Genomic DNA, 19,755 nt, shown 5'->3' on the forward strand with positions numbered 1-19,755 from the left:
CAAACAAAACAAAACAAAAAAACATAGGTTTCTTATTTCAGCCATAGCTGTTCCAGAATTTTGTTTGCTCCTCCACCTGATTCCTATACTGGGGATGGGTAAAAGAGAGGAGCAGGAGGGTGGATTAGCTCTTTTCAAAATTAAATATTCTAGTCATATGATAGTCTGAACAATAGTTTACTTCCATTCACAACCACATATTTCTTCACTGAAAGTCAACCCAGTACTACTAACTGTTTAGCAAACCACAGAATGTCATTTCTAGGTGGCAAGGTACAACACTCATATTTTCTGATTTTGATTAAAAAAAAAAAAAAAAGGAAAAAAAAAAGAAAAAACTAACAAAAAACCCAAAGCAAAGAAACAATGTGTAGATGCTTCTTACAGAAAAATATATTACATGGCCAGCTAAAAAGGAACAACAATCTGCTAATGAGCAAAAGTAAGCATCTATCTCTCTGGCTTATAGTCTGGAGATCGCAACATATTTTCTGAAAAGCTGACACAGGTTTGAAAACACTGAGAGCATTGTGCATCTTAAGGATCTGTGAATCTGTCTCTAAAGGGATGCTTTCCAGAGCTATCCTGAGTTATAGATTAGAGACTTTGCAGAGCTTTCCATAAAGTTAGTGAGAAGAAGAAAATTATACATTTTTGTAACAATTTAACTGGAAATGAACTGTCAAAATTTTGACATAAATTCAAACAGCTTTCATGTGGTATCTATACATACATTTGTGAATGACTGGCAGAGTGGTACACTTTAATGCAGTAAGCAGAAATAGTGGTCTTGATTAGAAGCTTGTATAATGCTGAATCACTGACAGCTTAACTTTATGGTCACCGTTAAGTAAAGCAGATCTTAAAAATAAGACAGCAAATTAAATATATTGGGCTTCACCTCTCTCTTCCACGAGTGTCCCCTCCAAAGGGATATTACGCTCAGCGCAGGACAAGGACACTTGCGTAAACCTCTACCGGGGATTACTGTAGTGGATGCAGCATCAGCAGCTTCATCCTGCGTGGCACTGAATGGCTCTATCTCCTGCCGATGGCAATGGTTCTGTGGGGTACTCAGTGCTTTGCAGGATCAGGCCCTTAAGCTGCAGGTGGGTGCAGCCTAAGCCTAAGGTAGCTCATTGAATTATTTCTGAAGATATTACAAAACCATGTATTCCTTGACTAATTCGTTATCAGTAACGGAAGTACTAAGAAACCTGTTTTGCACAGAATAGTAAATAAAACTGGATATTGTCAGGGTAAAATCTGCATAATGCAGGAAGTGGTGCTCTGGAATTAGTCTTGGATTTGCATTAACATGAAATACTAACTAAATGGATTAAACAGCCCATATTCTGCAGTATGATTGTGAGGCAGTATGGAGGCTTTATTTTAAATAAAACGTGAAAAAAACCCAACGAGTTTAGTATCTCATTTTATTATATTTTATTTCTTATTCTGTTCACAATTCTGTCCCTCAAGTTTCATGGCAGTTGCTTAATTTTCTTTAAAAGTGAGTTTATTACACTTAGTGCAAGGATAATATAAGAATTGTATGATTTATGTTGTACTTATGAAAGGTTTATCTCTTTCCTGTCTGCTTCATACCTTAATACATGGAATAACACCACCCACTGGTAAGAGCAGGAGGTATTTATATCAAATTTAATTCCAATATAAAGTGTGGAGAATATCCATGTTATCTGTTGGGTTTAGAGCTTGGTCAATGCTTTCTAATTTTAATTGCAACTTTTTGCATGATGAAGGGATAGATAACAAAGGGAAATAATCCAAGTAGAACAAGATGTGGGGCAAAACGGTTACTAAAAATTAGACATTAAGAAATGCTAAACTAACCACATTTATTAATCACTGTTTTACCCCACAACTCAAATCATGCTTCTCTGCCCAAAAAAAGTCATGTGCATATTGATTTGCATTAGATAGTTGCTCTGCAGGAATGTCACTCTGACAAAGTTGCCATGCTGATCATTCTGCATTTTCCTTTGCGTGAATGCTCTTAGTTCAAACCGTATATGCATGTTAGCACAAGCACTGATGCCGTTTTCTTGGCTATAAGCCATCTGCGTATGAGATGGACTTGCATGCAGTATTAACTTAATTTTGCATGAAATATTTGCATTTACACACCAAAGGGCTAATACTGTCCTCAGACAAATGTGTTTGACTCCTGTCAATATTTACTGGGAGTTTTCTGCAAATGTCTGAAGGCAGATTTTGATCCCATGTCTTTCTTTTTAATTTCATGACTGAAAACTGAATAAAATTCGAAAACTCAGTCCTCTTTCTCTTTTGAAATATGAAATGCATGAACAATTTACATTTTACATATATATATATGTACATGCAATACATACACACATACTCATACATATATATATAAAAATAATATTAGGGAATGTTTCAAAAGATGCTTTTAGTTATCATAAGTAATATACTAAAGAATTCAGGAAAAGTGAAATAATAAAAAAAAATATTTTAACCTCAGGAATAATACTGCACTAAGACTAAATAAACTTGATTTCCTAAACAAATCCTACACTTTTAATGAAAAAACAGAATATAATGCTTTATGTTCATCTGAAATGGCTAAACATAAAATTAGCTTTAAAGATCTGCTGGTGAAATATGCTGAGAACATTGTTTATTTGTTCATTTGTTCCCCTCTGCTTCATTTCTACATCTCTTTGATTATGTTTCATTGCATAATGTATTTTGATATAAATAGTTCCACATAATTATGCATGGACTGGATAAACAGGATTTGGGATTTATTTTAATCTGGATAAAAATCTTGAGTCTATAGAATAAGCATAATTTAAATCATATCCCTGTGGTATACACTGGCAAATTTAAATTACAGAAAAATAATTTACAGTGTATATTGTTTCATGAAAGATGTCACTGGTCCTGAAGATTCAAAGATACTATTTGTATTTTTAAGACTATCCTGTTCTGTTTTTCCTAAACTCTCTTTGCCTTCTTTTCCACCCTTCATTCCAATGATATCAGTCCAGCACTGATAACAGCATGCCTGTGATGCTTAACCTAAGAAGATGACATATTTAGTGTTTGAGATCCTTTTTTAAGTTATGCATGTATTTTTTACTATCCCTGTCCTCCCTCTTCCTCTCCCCGCCTTCTTTCCATGGATCTTCTGTGCATCTGAATAAAGACTCTAAAGAAGTAAATAAGTGGGACAAGCTTTGGAAAGTGTTTAGCCAATTGTACATGTTAATTAAAATTTTGGATGTGGGACAGTTTCCTTTTTAGTTTGGGTTTTACCCAGTACTATGAAAGGGGAGAGCAAGTCAGAATTTTTATATATAAATTTATGGAACCTTCTCCTGTGAGCATTCAAGCAAATTGTTGATTTCACACCTGTGATAAGTTTTCTTGGTCACACTGATCATGCAAGTAGAGCAGAGAGCACACCTAACTTGAAGGTGCAGAACAATGCTGCTATATCAAATAAAGGCCAGGTTCATCATTGCTTTGGTAAAGTTTCCTTTGTGAGCAACTGGCCCCTGGTCACTGGATTACACCACTACATTTGTCACTCTTGCTCTTCCTTCCACTGTGATGATTTCTTATGACCGAAATATTTCTATCAATAGAACTATTTCCAGTAACACTCTTTGAACCAGAAAATTAGAAAAGTATATTAAAATTTCAAGAATAGCAAGGAGTTCCTTATACCATCAGAAGGGTAATCCAAATTAGAAGTGTTTGGAGAAAAACTAGTAGTAATTAGTTGAAGAGAGAGAATATGTAATCATCGTGGGAAGTGGTACTGCTGTTTGTCTGTACGTCATAATGGAAATCAGAAGACATATAAAGCTATCAGAAAGTACCTCAGATATGATCAGCTGTAAAGCTGTTCTTCTATTTTCCATAACAAAACCACTTTAAAAGCACTAATGTCTACATTTAATCAAGTTACAGAAAAGAAGACATCTTAGGAAAAAAAAATACTTTAAAGAGATGTCAATCTAATTGCAAAGTGATCCTTTATCAGTTTCATACTGATTTGTGTTTAGTAGTCTAATGTCTCAAAAACAAGAGTAATTAACAACTTTCCAATTATCATTATACTTTTGGAAAGACACAGAACTGGTCAGCTTCAAACTTCTACAGGCAACAAACTTTACTGTGGATGAGGAAGTCAATAAATAATCTAAGAAACCAAAATAATTTCTGTCCTACTCACCCAGCAACGTAACATATCTGAGAGATTACCTTTTAGATGTACCTGGAAACTGTAATAAGGTTATAGATGATGAATTATGCACTGCAGCTCCACTAGTTTCAACATTAAAATGTCACACAATCTGTGTCATGGCAATGACTGAAAGCACAAGACCCTAATTTCTTGATTAGGTTGTCAGACTTCAAATCTCATTGAAAGATGAATTAACTCATCATCACTCACTGCTTCTGTTCTCTCTCAACCATTGTAAGGACTTCCTTCATGTCCTCCAAACAACAAAAAAACAATCAATCGAACAAATCTGACTGCAAAATTTTCCCGTATGAAAAGGATGAATGATCACGAGTAATCTTTATTCTATATGGAGCTCAAGAGCTGCTGGAGCAGAATTATCACCACCAGTGACCTTGTTCATTCTTTTCTAAATGGTGAAAGCTCTTGGAAACATTTTTGACCTTCTGCTAATAGCAGTAGTTAATTTCTGTAATTAACTATCACATAAATCGTACATTCTAAATTCTTTCTAAGGATTGAACTAGGCTGAATCACAGAAAGTTTTATCCTGAATTAAGATGCTATTGAAATCTAAGAGTCAAATGTTTGTGACAGAACTAAATCCCACACTACTCTTGCCATCATAGGAAACAGCTAGAGGGTGACAGACCCTAATTCAAAATCTATGCAGTGGGATTTGTGCATCTAAAGTGTATTAGATTAGTGCTAAAATTAGGTGGCAGAAAGATAAAAATTAAAGACATGTTATTTCACAAAATATATGACTTACTATGAACTAATTTGACTCACTCTTATAGAACAAAGACAGTTAATTTTAAATATAAATCCCCACTAAAGTGAACTCTCCAAGGCATGGGTTATATTCCCTGTAATAAGTTCAGAATTTGTTGTTCAAATTGTTTGAGAAGTTTTATTCAGCATTTAGTGATGCCAATGTCAACATATCCTGAGATCTATATTACACAGATAAGATCCAAATAAAGATTAAGTATGTGTTGTCTACGACATAAAGTCTATTTATTCCAGTCTCTTTGCACCTTCAGCTGCTCAGATTTTTTGCTGGATTAGTTTTTGTGTGTATCAGTTTCTTAAACCATTCCACAGGGAGAGAACAGGACAGGGCAGGATTAAACAGGTAATGTGAGGAAGGACCAGAATTCCTCTTTCATGTTATGCCAGTTTAAATTATCAGATTAACTAGAGGGTCTACCTTTATCTTTCCTTCTATATGCTGGATACTTGCCACTCATAAATAAGTCTGAATCTGATTCTAGGACAATAAAACTTTAGCCAAAATGAGTTTCAACATACCCCAAACAGATCCACAACACACAAGAGCTCGCTTGTGCTCTCTTCAACTGCTGCCTGCCATTGAGTGCTTTATCTCACCTATATTTCAATAGAGAAAACATATGACAGAAGATTATATGCAGAATTAAAGGAATATCTTTGACTGCCAGACTGCAGGGACTGGAGGATCTCTCATACTAGGAAAGGCTGAGAGAGCTGGGACTGTTCAGCCTGGAGAAGAGAAGGCTTACAGGGGATCTCATCAATATGAACAAGAACTTGAAAGGAGGGTGTAAAGAAGATGGAACCAGACTCTTTTCAGTGGTGCTCTGTGACAGGACAGGAGGCAATGGGCACAAACTGAAACAGGAGGTTCCATCCAAACATCAGGAAACACTTTTTTACTGTGAGGATGACTGAGCACTGGCACAAGTTGTCCAGAGAGGTTGTGGCATCTCCAGCCTTGGAGATGTTTGAAAGCCATCTGGACATCATCCTGGACTACCAACTCTAGATAACCCTGTTTAAGCAAGGAGTTTGGACAAGATGACTTCCACAGATCCTTTCCAGTCTCAACCATTCTGTGATTCTGTTGGTGTAGAATGTGATGATATTTCTGTTTAATAAGAATTATTATAGCTAATATAATTATTTGCTTCAGCTTGGATGCTTCTAAATATTTTCCATGGGACTGATGTCAATACCTCTTCTGGAACTGAGGTGAAAAAAATCTAAAAATTGTCATGAATCTTATCATTCATCCAACCAAAGTTATCATTGCCCCAAACATTTTATAGTTGTTTGAAGTTACAGCACACAGATTTCTCCAATTCTATGGTCACAAAGGTGTCTGATACATGTATGAATGATGCCCTAACATAATTTTGAAAAAAATAAATCAATGAAGCCACACTCCCTCTCCGCTTTTGAAAGACCACATTCATCAAGGCAATTTGAATTTTGTCCCTGCTATCCTCACTTATTCCTCCATGAGCTTCAATTGCTTATTCCACGTAAAATGTTTTACTTCTCACTGAATGATGCTTTCTACCTCTCTAAGCATGCCAAGTAAATAAACCAATGTTATTCGACCTGGAATAAGTTTTATTCCAGACAGGAAGAGAAGACTGAACTTGGAGTTGATAACCGTCAAAGAGTGACAACTGGAGCCTATGGTCATGGCATCATAACTGGTTTTGCTTTTCCTTTTTTCTTTTTGAAAGGGGGAAGCGTTGAGGCTGATCTTGTGTCTTGTTACATTTCTTGTTTAGAAGATCTCCGTCTACTGAATTATGTATGAGTTCTGATTCTATTATTCTAACCATGAGAATCCAAGATTTTTCTCACCAGGGCTCAATGGAATCGCTATTGAGGAGATATTGTGTGTAACAGTAGATACACCTCAGGAAAGAATGGAGCAACTGAAATTCAAAGGTGTATTCAAATGATCTATTAATTTTGAATTTGTCATTGAGAATAATGTTATTTAAAAAGCAATTCTAGCTTCAACATTTTCAAAATTTTATTTTGGATTTTTTTTTATTACCTAGTCCCGCATTCATATAATTGCAAGATTATGATTGCTTTTAGTTATTTAGAAAAGCGTATTTTGAATTTTTATTGTCACGTTGGAGTGTGACTTTAATGTGTTTTGACTCCAAAAATTCACAGCAAATGTAAAGAAGCGAAATTCAATATTTAGAGGTTTTTATTTTTAAGCTAATTTCATGATTTTTAAGACTGCATGGATGTTTTTCTAAAATGTAGAGTTGTCAGTAAGTGTACACATAATGTATTGATGTTAATTGCCACATTATAAGAACATGAATTTCAATACAATTGTTCCTGATTTACACAATCAAATATATCTGTGAGAATCATGTACCTCCTTATTTCCACAAGCTAAAAATTTATGAATAAGAGATATTTTCTCAAAGTCAGAAAAATCTGAATACTACAAATGTACATGGAGGCTTGGGTTGGCAAGATGTTGTCCATACTGCACAACTTAAAACTTAGTTTGGAAACATCAAATTCTGCATAGTGTCAGCCACTGGACTTGGATTAAATACCTCACTACATAAAATGTCCACAACACGGTAAGCTCCTTTTGGTACTGTAGTGTATAGTAATGTTTTCACAAATGGATCTTCAAATCAGCTTCTTTCTTGCATTTCTAAAGCTGTGTGAGAAATCTCCAAAACTCCATTGGAAATCAATGTTGTTTGGGCACCTGTCTTCCTTCCAGACATTTGACAATTGTGGTATAAAGAGCAAATTTTCTTCCTCTCTGATGTAGAACAACTATTTTAGACTGTAAGCTCTGTGGGGCAGGGACTTTAAAATCACAGATACTTGAACAGAGGCTAGTATTTTTCTGATGTTATTTGCATATAAATAACTATTATCTAATATGCAATGATTTTACAGCAGTTTCATGTTAAGTATAAATTAATGACCAAGATAATTGTTTCTTTAAAGAAATACCCAAAGTATCTTCAGAAATATAAACCAACACATATCATCTGCATGGGTTTTGCTTAATGGTAAAGTACAATCCCTTCATAAATGAGATAAACAGAAGCTGATGTGAAAAATGAATACAATTTATCCTAAGGCTGTGCTCTTGACTTTCTAACAATTCAAATACTTTTGTGTACCTCTGAATTGAAAATATTTTTCCTATTTTGCGTCCAATAAAAAATGGAGCTCTTCTAAATTCTATTCAGACAGTCATACAGCAAAGCATCCACAGGTCTTTTTCACTCATATAACTAGAGAAAAATTTCAAAATAAACACCTGCAAGTTTTGTCCACCTGTATAATTAATTGGCTATATTTGGCTATCAATCAGATTCTCAGTATCATTCAGTAAATAAGTTGCTAAAACCCACAATATTTTTATTTCAATATAATTAGATTCAATTAAAAAGAGTAAATGCGTACTAAGCTATTTCCAGTGGTATGATAGATACTGAAAAGAGAGTGGCACCAAAGAAGCTTTTCATTTATCATGTTTTCTTTTGCTCATTGTTGTTGAATGCTGGCTTTTTCTGAGGAAGTATAAATTTCATGTCGTAATGCCCTATAGCTCATAAAATTTTTGTATATATGTGTGTAAAAACATTGTTTGTTATTTCACAGCATTGATTTCCATTAGCAATCATAGAAACATTTCAACTCAATTAAAGGTACTAATATTTCATTTGTAAATCATAGCTTGGCTTGTGTGGACAGAAGCTTCATATCAGAAAAGTGTTCACCTTCTCCGCTAGTAAGGGGTATGAGTTGTGAATATCTTTATGGAGTAAGAGTGCACAGACCTTTATTGTGCTGAAGTAAGAATTAATATAGCAACAAGTGGAATGCATTTCGTATATTTTTTTCTTTGCAAGAACATTTATATGTTTGTAGAAAAACAGTTCAGAGCATAAGCAGGAATGAATTAATAGACTGCTCTAATAACAAAAAAGACAGATCCTGCACATATATTCATAACAATAGTAGCATCAATTCATGTTTTGTCCTTAGAAATATGCAGCAGATGTAGCTGGTCCCAGGGAAAGTATATGACCTATTAACATCATTGACAACAAGATTTAATGGAAAGACAGGGTGGTACATGACAGTGTGCCAGGCCCGTTCCTCAACACAGCAGGCAGAGTCACGAAATGAGCTGTACTCCCATATAACTCAGTAGCAGACATGTTTATTGACTCTAAAAGAAGCAGAGGTAAGATGATCCTAAACAATTTTTTTAAGTTCACAAGGAATGACCATGCTGTAAGGAGCTCACTTTCTGTCTTCTAAACAAAATTAACATGTTACCATGGTACCTAAGAGGAATCCCATGGTTCTACTTTGGGCAAATTCCCATTGTTCTGAGGAAGAGATGAGCAAGAACCTTAGCAACTAGCCCCGTGCTTTGCTGAACTAATCATCTGCCTATGTAAAGCTTCAAAACATCATTGTTTCAGTGGCATGTGTCGATTTTTCTGATAAAAATCTAAGTCCTACACTTTCAAGCAGAATATATTTAACATGTATATCCCATTAAAATGGCCTCTCTCTGAAAAATATCTGATTTTGTTCAAATAGATCTCATTTTACAGGTGTCATGTTTATTTCAGCAAAAATCTTTCTTATATTAAATGTAGTACTTTTATAACTGATTAAAATGAAGTAGACATATTAGTCCAAATAGGTGAAATTCAGTTAAGACTCTTCTTTAGCTGTCTTATTTGTTATTTTACTGCAGTACATTCATTCATATACCTTGATACCATTCCTTGCAATGAAAGGAATCTTAATAACAAATCTTGTAAGCACTACATACATTAGTATGTGCATTAATATTCACATTGTATAAGCTTTGCAATATAGATTACACTAGGCACTTGTTGAATTGTAATATTCTGACAACTCTTGAGGCCACTTCTATTTGTTTATCACTTCTTTCTTTCTGTCCAGGAAGAAAACATAAAAATTATAAAAAGCAAATCTCATAGCATTCACATGAAATCCTTATGCTTGTCTTCCTAGGTCCTGAAGGGATTTCCAGAATGCTTACAAGCTGACATTTGTCTGCACCTCAACCAAAATTTGCTTCAGAATTGCAAAGCTTTCCGGGGGGCCAGTAAAGGCTGTCTTCGAGCTTTGGCTATGAAATTTAAGACAACACATGCACCTCCTGGAGACACTTTAGTGCACTGTGGAGATGTTCTCACTGCTCTTTACTTTGTGTCAAGAGGCTCCATTGAAATCCTTAAGAGTGACATTGTTGTAGCCATTCTTGGTAAGTAGATTACTACAAGTCATGTTAAAAAAGTCAGGGGATTGAAAAGAAATATGCCTTGTTTATCCTGGGGAAGGAAATTTGTAAATGTTTTACCTACCGTTATTTATAATCGAGCAGAGAAATATTTGTTTAAGGAGTAAAGTCTACATTACTGCAATAATTCTTGCCCAGATCCTTGAATATCTAAAATATAAGAGCAGGAGTTAGTCAGATTTGTCCCTGGCTAAGTGGTAAGCTGCAAGCTGAGGCAAGCAGATATCAAATTACTCCAGTTCTGATTATGCTGCAAGAACCAAAGTCAAGTATAGTCTTTTCTTGAACAGTGTGTCAGCGTACTGAGACACATAGACCACCTATATGCTAACTGGAAAAAAAAGTCATCTATCTGCTTTAGGCATTCAAAATGTCTTCTATAGCTTTGCAGAAATGTCTGCTTCTTCCCACTGAGCATATAGAAAATGGAGTAACAGATTAATCTGATCTAGGTTAATACCTAAGTGTAGTAACACCAGTGTTCCCCCTATATTTCCTATTAGCACATTCTTGTTTGCATCACATGGATTGTTTTCTTTCCCAATGAAGATGTCTCAGAGCAATGTTCAAACCAGCTGGGAGCTCACTTGCAGCTGGTGATGGCTCTTCTTTGGAATCAATAAAACTTAATTAGCTACAGCAATTTTAAAAGTAAAATAACTAAAACTCTACCTACACAAGACCACTGATTCATTTCTCCAATTTACTATCAGGTAATAAGAACACAAAGAATAATTGAGTAGATGAGTAAGGATTTTGCTGTACAGAAACCAACACCAGCTGTAACATCATTCATATGTTCTCCTTTCTGCTTGTCTTGCACTGTAGGAACTTACAGCCAGAAAATTAGGTGAAGCAAAATGTGGACTGGTAGCAGTATATTGCTATTAATCCACTTGTGACTAATTATTCTGCTAGTACTTTGCAGGGTGGATAAATGAGCAGAAGTACAAAGGTGTGCCTACAGCAGTCCTCCCCTAGGTTTAGATGGTGTTATCAAGATAATTCGTCATCTCATGCTGTTACACCTCATCAGCTGCGCCAGCTTCAGGCACAAGCAATGTAGGGGACACACAAGTATAACACTGAAGTCTTTACTTCCCTGTGTGAGTGCCTTCCCCTGATTATTAACACTGTGGTTCATCAAGGATTTCACTGCTTATATAAAAAAACATTTAAATTTATATAGCACTCACAATCAAGAAAAACTGTCAAGTTTGTGAACTCATTAATTTCTTCTGGAGCAAAGACGTAGACAGGTCAAGATGTTATGCACATTGGATCCCTGTGCTCTCACACTGCAGCCAGAAACTTGGGTATTAGCAGGGCAATGGCACTGCACCTCTTCCAGCCTACAGCTCCTCACACTCAGGCCATAGTTTGGAGCCCCACTCTCCCAGAACATGGTGGTCCAGACAGAAAGAGGGAGAGTTGTAAACAACTTCAGCCAAAAGGAACTGGTCTGTGGGCTCACATCTGCTGCACCATCCATGAGGCAGGAGCCTGCCTGGCAGCTGGCTCCAGTCAATGAGTCTACTGTGTCTTGAAGAATCTGCTAAAAAATAACAGAATGTGATACAAATTAACATGATTCTGCAATGAAATCAAACAGAAGGATAACAAAGATTATCAGTACCTAGCCAAACATTTTTAGTTAATTCTTCTTTCTGAAAAAAACCTACACACACAAATGGACATAAAAAACACTCAAAGCTTTGTCCTCTGGAGTTGAAAAGACTTCAGTCAAACAGAGGTAGCAGGGATGACGTTTCCATCCTTAATAAGTATTGTAGCTTCATTACAGAAATCAAAGAGTTCTGAGAAACGTTGGGTTTACCTCAAGTTTTCCTTAACCTGTCAGCGCTGTCTGATACAGACCTGACAACAGCAATGCTGTGTCAAATCCTTAGAAAATTCAATGGCTGTAGATCTAGTAGAACCTACCGCCTCTTTAAGCTTTGCAGACAGGATATAAAGATACTGCAATCATGTCAATAGTCATACTGCAGAGAAGGTATTATATGCCTTGTGTAGGGACCTCTGCATTCATAAACATTAAGGCCAGAAGGACTATTAGATTATATTGGCCAACAGCTGTTTCATCACTGACTTCTGCTACATTTCTTATCTTTAATTATCTGTTGTGTTTAATGAACTGTGTTTGATGAAAGAAACGCAACCTCTTTTCACCTTAAGATATAACACTATGAAAAAGGGATCATTTTACTTGGCAGTTTATTTCCAAGGTTAATAATTTTTATTGTTAAAAATGTATGGGTTTTTTCCAGTATAAAACCATCTTGCTTCAATTTCCTTCCATTAGTTCTTGCTGTGCATTCCTTGTTATATTCTATAGGCATTTAGTACCAAGTAATTTTTCCTCTCTATAAGGATATTTGCAATATAATCAGGTTATCTCTTAATCTTCCTGTTGATAAACTAAACAGGCTGCTCTTAAAATCCTCACTATAAATCAACCTTAAATTACTTTTTACATATTTTAGCTGTTTGGTCACACAGTTTTCAGCTTCCTTTTTATAAAATGGAGAAACCAGAACAACTTGTAGTAACCTAATATAAAAGTAAAATCATACCTGTATTCTTTTTGGCCAGTCTACTGTTTCTCAGTTGCTATGACCATAATTCTTTCCCACAACTTTTTTTCCCAGTTTTCACCCAGGTAAGTCCTACAACCCGTAGTTTAGAGCATATGTTGCACATGGCTATTGTGGCAGCTGCTCTGCATTTATGAAGGTTAGGTGCAGATTTGGGGAAAACAAGCAATTGAATAGATATGACAATTTCAGCATGGGTACTGCAAATGTGTCAGAATTGGTGGAAAGAATTGTAGGAGTATCAAAATGGAAAAAGCTACGTTTAAAAAACTTCTTCAAAACAACTTCTGCATCTTGGAAGTTTTCCATTCCCTCTGAAAAATATAAAAACTAAGCCATTTTCTAATAAAATACATTGCAAGTATGGTCTGTTTGTTTGTGTAATTCTTAACTAAATGAGATTCCAGGCCATATAGGTCCTGGACTCTACTGAACAACAGGATTTATATCTTTGTCATATGAACGTGATTTAAATCAGCAAATAATGTTTTTATGATAAAGTACAAAGGAACATCTTCCAGTCATGCTATTTGGACGGAACTGAGGAAAAATTGTGATGAAACTAGATTTTCCTTTCCCCTACTCCAGTTACATGTCTTTGTAATTTCACTGATTTTAATAATTTTACTTTTACTATTTAATAATAATACTTTTGGTTTACAAAAACATATGTGCAATGGTAATCTGATTGTATCACTTCAGGTAAAATCAAGTATTCTGCACCATTATCTTAAAGAAATATATAATTCAATGTAATGGTTTATTCAGATTTAAAATAATAATCTATCTCTAATTTTCTTTCTGCAGGGAAAAACGATATTTTTGGAGAGATGGTACATCTTTATGCAAAACCAGGAAAGTCAAATGCAGATGTGAGAGCTTTAACTTATTGTGATTTGCATAAGATCCAGAGAGAAGATCTGCTAGAAGTTTTGGACATGTACCCTGAATTTTCTGATCTCTTCCTCACCAACTTAGAACTGACTTTTAATCTGAGAGACGAAACCACAAAGGTACATAAAATATTTTTTTTTTCCTTAATATTGAGCCGAATCTGTCCCACAGTAACAAAAGTTGAAAATAAAAATTGAAAAACCAAGGTTAGCAAAATTAAAGGCTAAAAGCCTAAGGCCAATTCTTGCTTTAAAAATATATACTCAGCTGATTGCTCCTACCAAAGTCAGTTGAACTCAGCAGGACGCAATTAGATTATTCAGTTGATGTCAATCTAACAGGATTTGGTACCATATTTAAAGATTATCAAAGTTTCAGACAGGGTGCTTTTGGATGTTTTGTTAAAGCCATGGAAAATATGTTTTTTTCACATGACTATAGCCTGGGTCACAGCCATAAAATGAAGATAAATTGGATTATCCTGACTCATTCTGTGTTTAACAAAAGAAAATATCTAATTGCCTTTTTAACATGGATTGTTAATTCTCTTATCTTGGAGTGCACTCTACCTCCTAGGAGACTAAAAGCATACAAGAGACTTTTCAAATTTTTGTCAGTCTTCAGATTTGCAGTGATTTCTTGGCCTCTTTTTCACACAGTGGCTCTCTTAAGTGTCCCCTTTTGCACAGATTGCATCTTCAAGGAAACAGAAAAATGACCAGTGTCTCTTTACCTTGGACTGCTGGGGTCAGTCTGAATTGGGGAAGAAAGGAGAGGTTTGGTCAAAAGGGGAGAGTGGAAAGACTGTTGCCCAGCTCATGCTACGGGGGCTAAAGCTTTCCCTAGAAAGTTGCAAGGTACACAAGCACTGGCCACAAAACATGGATTACGCCACCCATAGAATGACTAGTGTACATTTCATTATTTCTGAGATACCACCGTTTTGTGGTTTCTGACCATACTTTTAAGGAAAAACAGAGGTTCAGTGAGAAGACACTAACATAATTTGGCCTCAAAGGCTTTCTGAGAAACAAGGAGACAAAGAATACCAAGTTTTGGGCTGTAAATAATAGGGACATCCTTGCTAATCACATGTGGATCTTTAGCTTTAAAATTAAAACAAATCTAACTTCTGACAACAAATGTCACCTATTTTTATGCTGAGCCTTTTTTTTTTTTTAATAAAAGATCATTACAAAAATAAAATATCAATTATATTATTTATTTTCAAAGTCAACCTTTTGTGTGTATTGAAAAGGTCATCATTATTAATTACATGTGAAATACAATACCATGAATTTATAGTCTAGTGATAAATATAAGATAAAACTGGAAGTACACATAGTTGAAAAAATCATCCAGGATAAATTTATATTAATTATTTTAGTCTGAACAATTATTTCCTGCAATTACATTGTCAGTCATGTTTTATCTTTTTTTTTTTCCCTTAGATCTGAGACAATTGAAACAAAATTCCATCTTCTGTGTTTTGGTGTAGAATATACAAAGAAATTCCTTGCTCCTCATGTTTTTTAGAAATTTTTCAGTTGTTATTTCTTACTGCTGTGCCATCCACTAAAACAAATTTACTCGACTTCACAGAGACAGGGAAGGGAGGACAGGCTCACTCATGCCTTTGAGCTTGCAAAATCAGTTTTCTCTAGCAATTTCCCTTTCCTTCCACTGTCTATTGCAATCCAGGAAATCATCCCCAAAAGATGTGATGAGCACATTCTGATCTTCAAAACGTCACTCAGATACAGAGTTGTTATCTGAATAATAGGTGCTTCTGCCTCATCTTCTGCTCCTGTCCTCTTATTTATGTAAAAGTGCCTTTTTCCTCCAGTAGTTTTTCTACCAGTGGGCCACCACTGAAACACCTTACCTACCAGGTTTACAATGAAGGAAATAAAGAAAGATTTCAATACTTTCTTATTTCTTTCTGCCCTTCCTCCACATGCAAATACGCTTAGTTGAGTGGTATGGGAAATCTCACTAGCACAGGGAAGGGAAGTGGCTGAAGCCAGTGCCGTGTGTGTGTACACAAAGAGCATGACTGGTGTTACATTTGCTTATTTGTAAATTTCTTGGTTGTAAATAAGTAGAAAGAACAGTTAAATGCATCTTGTATTTATTATGGGTGGAAAAAAAAGAAAAAAAAAAAAAGCTCATCCACCTTATATAAGATGGATAGAAAAAAGACAATATCATGTTCTCCTATGGAAATAAGTATCTAAATGAAATTAATCTGATAGAGAGGGAGAGTCGAGAAAGATAAAATAATGAGGAGTAAAGTGTCTGGTGTTTGTCAGCCTTATGTCTATTGTTGTAAAATGTAACCTTTATAATCTAATTATAAACAGTTACCACATTACTTCTTCCAATAGTAAACATTCTCTGTTAGAGGTTATTTTATTTTTTTTCATTGATTTATCTAAGATTACTTAAACCACATCCGTGGAAGCTGATAACACAAGAATACATATTTTTTCCATATAATCTTATTATTATACTTTTGCTTCATCATCATGTGGTGGCATTGTTGGTTTTGCTCAACCTGCATGTACTTTTTAATGTTAGCATTGAGCAATACCATTTGCTGGGGATGAAGAGGTTCATGCAGACTCACTTGTGTAATATCGCCTTTCTTAAAGCTTGAACATGATTAATAGTCAATCATCTATTGAAAACTTCCTCTCTTTAGATGGGACTAATCTGTCATTATGTTTCATATTTCATTAATCAAGTCTGACCTCGTAATAAGATCACAAACTACTAATGATACGGATGGAGATAACTGCAAACTAAGAAGACGGAAATTGTCCTTTCAAAGTGAAATAGAGAAAGGTAATTAACTTCATTTCTTACATTAGACAGCACTGCTTCATTATTCATTGGTATTTCACTTGATAATGCTGGGCACATTAGGGTCCCATGTTGGCTGTTACTAAAGCAGCTCTTGAGAATGCAGCTGAGCAGTAAAAAGTTTGTGCATTGTCTGGTTGTATCTGGTTATATACGACTAGAGGATATCAGTTTCACCTTTCCAAAACTTCACACCTGTCAGTGCAGAGCTGTTTAAGCACTAAGCTACCTTATTGTCCTTGAGATATACATACATATGTGTAAGTTATCTATTAAAAAATTTCTGTTTTCTGAGACACTGTATTTTAAACTGGTGGAAGAAGCTAGTCTATTGGATTATTTATTAGCAATGTTGATTTTATTTCCTCAGCAAAGTGCTTTGTTGAACTCGATGCTAGGTAGTGTTTCTCCCTGGATTAAAATATTTTGTTTTCAGGACACAATAGGTTCACCATAGGTTTTGAATCATATGGTAATGTGAAAATGATTGTCCTGGCAAGAGATCAGGTAACTATTTCTGTGCTTACAATCACCTTAGAGGCTCTTGGGAGTAATCTTAATGAAGGAAAATCCAGTGAAAAAGTAAACTATTTCACCACTATTTAGTACTGCAAAATACCAGGAACTGTAGATAGTAGCCGTGGTCAGGCAGCAACAATCAATAAGACATCTAAACTGATATTTGCAGGATTTTCATTTTCATGTAGGGAAAGCACAGTTCCTTGAACAATACACTTTAATGGTCCAGTGTTTTGTTTGACAAATTACTACTTCTGGTATGCCTGTCTTTCATACTCCACAGTTAAACCCCAATCCTAAATGCAGCATAATACCAATTTTAGAGTTGCAGAGTATTTCATAATAAATGAGAACACTTTAAGGGTACAGAGCAGGTATAATGCTCGATGAAGGAAGACACTTTAATACAGTGGGGCTACTCAGAACAATGACATTGCTGTTTGATCAGAGAAGCATCTTTAGGGCAGGAAGCCAAGACTGACAACAAATCTGTCAGGAAAATGTCCCCATGAAATATTCAATCTGCTCTTCACAAAGAATCTGTTGACAGAGGTGCTTTGCCTGAATAACCTTCACATTTCTTATGAGAAAACATATGCTGCCACCTAGACAAGATGGAAGTGATCTTTCATTTTGTGCCTGCTGCAGAATTACAAACAGGCTTCTCAGGTGTCAATGTGGCATCAAGACCCATAGGCTTTTATGATTCTTGCCTAGTGGATTACACTCAACATCCTCTTGGAGATATTTATTTGCATTGCTTTTGAAAGAATAAAATATACCACAGATTTGTCTTTGGAAAAAAAGCAACAAACAAACAAACAACTTGCACCATTGAGGAAGAAGAGACAAGACAAGCAACAAGTTTTTTAGTTCTGGCAAAGACTGTATAGTATCTGGTAATGTCTAAGTTAGACTGAAGTGTGGTATATTGGAAGTCCATCTGAGGAGAAGATCCAATCGTAAGAGTCCTTTGCCAAGAACTGAGTATACTTTTGGCCCATTGTCTTACTGCCCCTCTCTGGTCCCTTTTCAGATTGTTTATATGCTGCCATGGCTGCAGCAGATACCTCATAGTCATAGACCTTCAATGTCACTTTTCTGTGGCACATCCTACATCCTGTATGAGGCTGTAGAGTACCACTGGCTTGTAAAGTAATCTTCTATTCATTTCAACACTTTAGACATAGGAGGGAGTGGCTTCATGTTTTGATCCAGCATAGTTGATCTATAAGGATGATCTATAAGGTTAAGGATAAGGATAATCTATAAGGATAATCTATTTGGGGATGATCCTACAGAGAGCCTCAGAAGAACTAGTGTAGAAAAGACAGAGTTCCTGGACATTTAGCTGGCTGTATGACAACTTTCAACAATCATATTTTGATTTCAGAACTACACATTGGGCAGGATAGAGACACACAGAATTCTTACTTTTATATTTTGATATTTTACATCTCACTAAATTCTTATTGATTTGTAATAACTGGGAAGTAAGGGAGGTTGCTCATGAAATGGTCTTCTTGATGATGTTCTTTACTTTCAGTTGTTGACCTACCAGCACATTATGCAGCTTGAGATGGTATTGCTTCCATCTTTAGTGTGATCATCAGCAATTTGCTCCCTTTGGAGTACTAAAATTGGGATTGTGTTATCTCAGCCTTTAGTTCATACTAGCCTGATTTGGACCTTGTTGCCATGGTAACTCTTCCTGCACAAGTTTTATCAGGGGTTAAACAAAATCAACGCAGCTCTCGGTTATGCATCTGCAGTTAGTACCACTACTTTTCCAATTCCACACAAGAACTTTTCACTCCACCTATACATATTTCCACCATTTCTTACCTGTGTCAACAAAAAATGATCTTAGCTCATACATTGGGCTCTGCCACAATGTGATTTTAAAGAGTAAAAGGCTACTTGCAGGACCAGCTTGTTCTCTGGTTTCCAGAAAGGACTGCAATACCACAAGAAGTCCCCTGCAAAAATTAACACACTACATAGTGGCTTATTCTTGCTCTCATCTGAAAGAAATTCATTGCAGGTCTTTCAAAATAATGAATGATACTCCTTGCATAGGTGCAGGTGCAGCCTTAGCCAGTTGCCATAGATGCTTGACAGTCAGCCAAGAAGTTCTCTCCATGGCTGCTTAAAATGAGCAATATTCCTGCCTGGCAGCTCCAAACAAATCTCTCGGTTGGGTTGGGAAGTTAGTCTCCAGCTGAAAACCAAAGGATGAGTTTATCCATCTGCATTCAGTTGTCACTTTCAGCAGAGCAGAATATAAACCTTTCTTGCCAATTTCTCATTTTCATCTAGTAGTTCTGTAGGAGTTCAAGGGAAATACATAGGGTCAAGAATTGTGTTTTGTTCTGCTAGTTCTGAGTGCAGATCTATCATCCCATGCTGAACCGGGCATCACTAGAGATGGTTACATCAATATGAAGTAGAAACATAGAGGTGAAAAATGCAAAAGTTACAGGCAGAGTGTAGGT

The 19,755-nt window shown here is 35.7% G+C and overlaps 1 protein-coding gene across 1 annotated transcript in view; it reads left to right on the top strand.

The window, feature by feature from the left end:
* Positions 1–19,755, top strand: part of KCNH7 (potassium voltage-gated channel subfamily H member 7) — a gene marked incomplete at its 5' end in the record, with an annotated part of 220,988 nt that overhangs the window by 182,202 nt on the left and 19,031 nt on the right. Inside the window, 3 exons of the mRNA XM_080346432.1 lie at positions 10,079–10,331; positions 13,790–13,995; positions 16,624–16,723. Of these exons, the coding sequence (XP_080202558.1) occupies positions 10,079–10,331; positions 13,790–13,995; positions 16,624–16,723 (559 nt within the window). The remainder of the gene's footprint in view (positions 1–10,078; positions 10,332–13,789; positions 13,996–16,623; positions 16,724–19,755) is intronic.

Source organism: Nesoenas mayeri (assembly GCF_963082525.1).
Source record: "Nesoenas mayeri genome assembly, chromosome: 6".
In the NCBI taxonomy this organism is placed as follows: Eukaryota; Metazoa; Chordata; class Aves; order Columbiformes; family Columbidae; genus Nesoenas; species Nesoenas mayeri.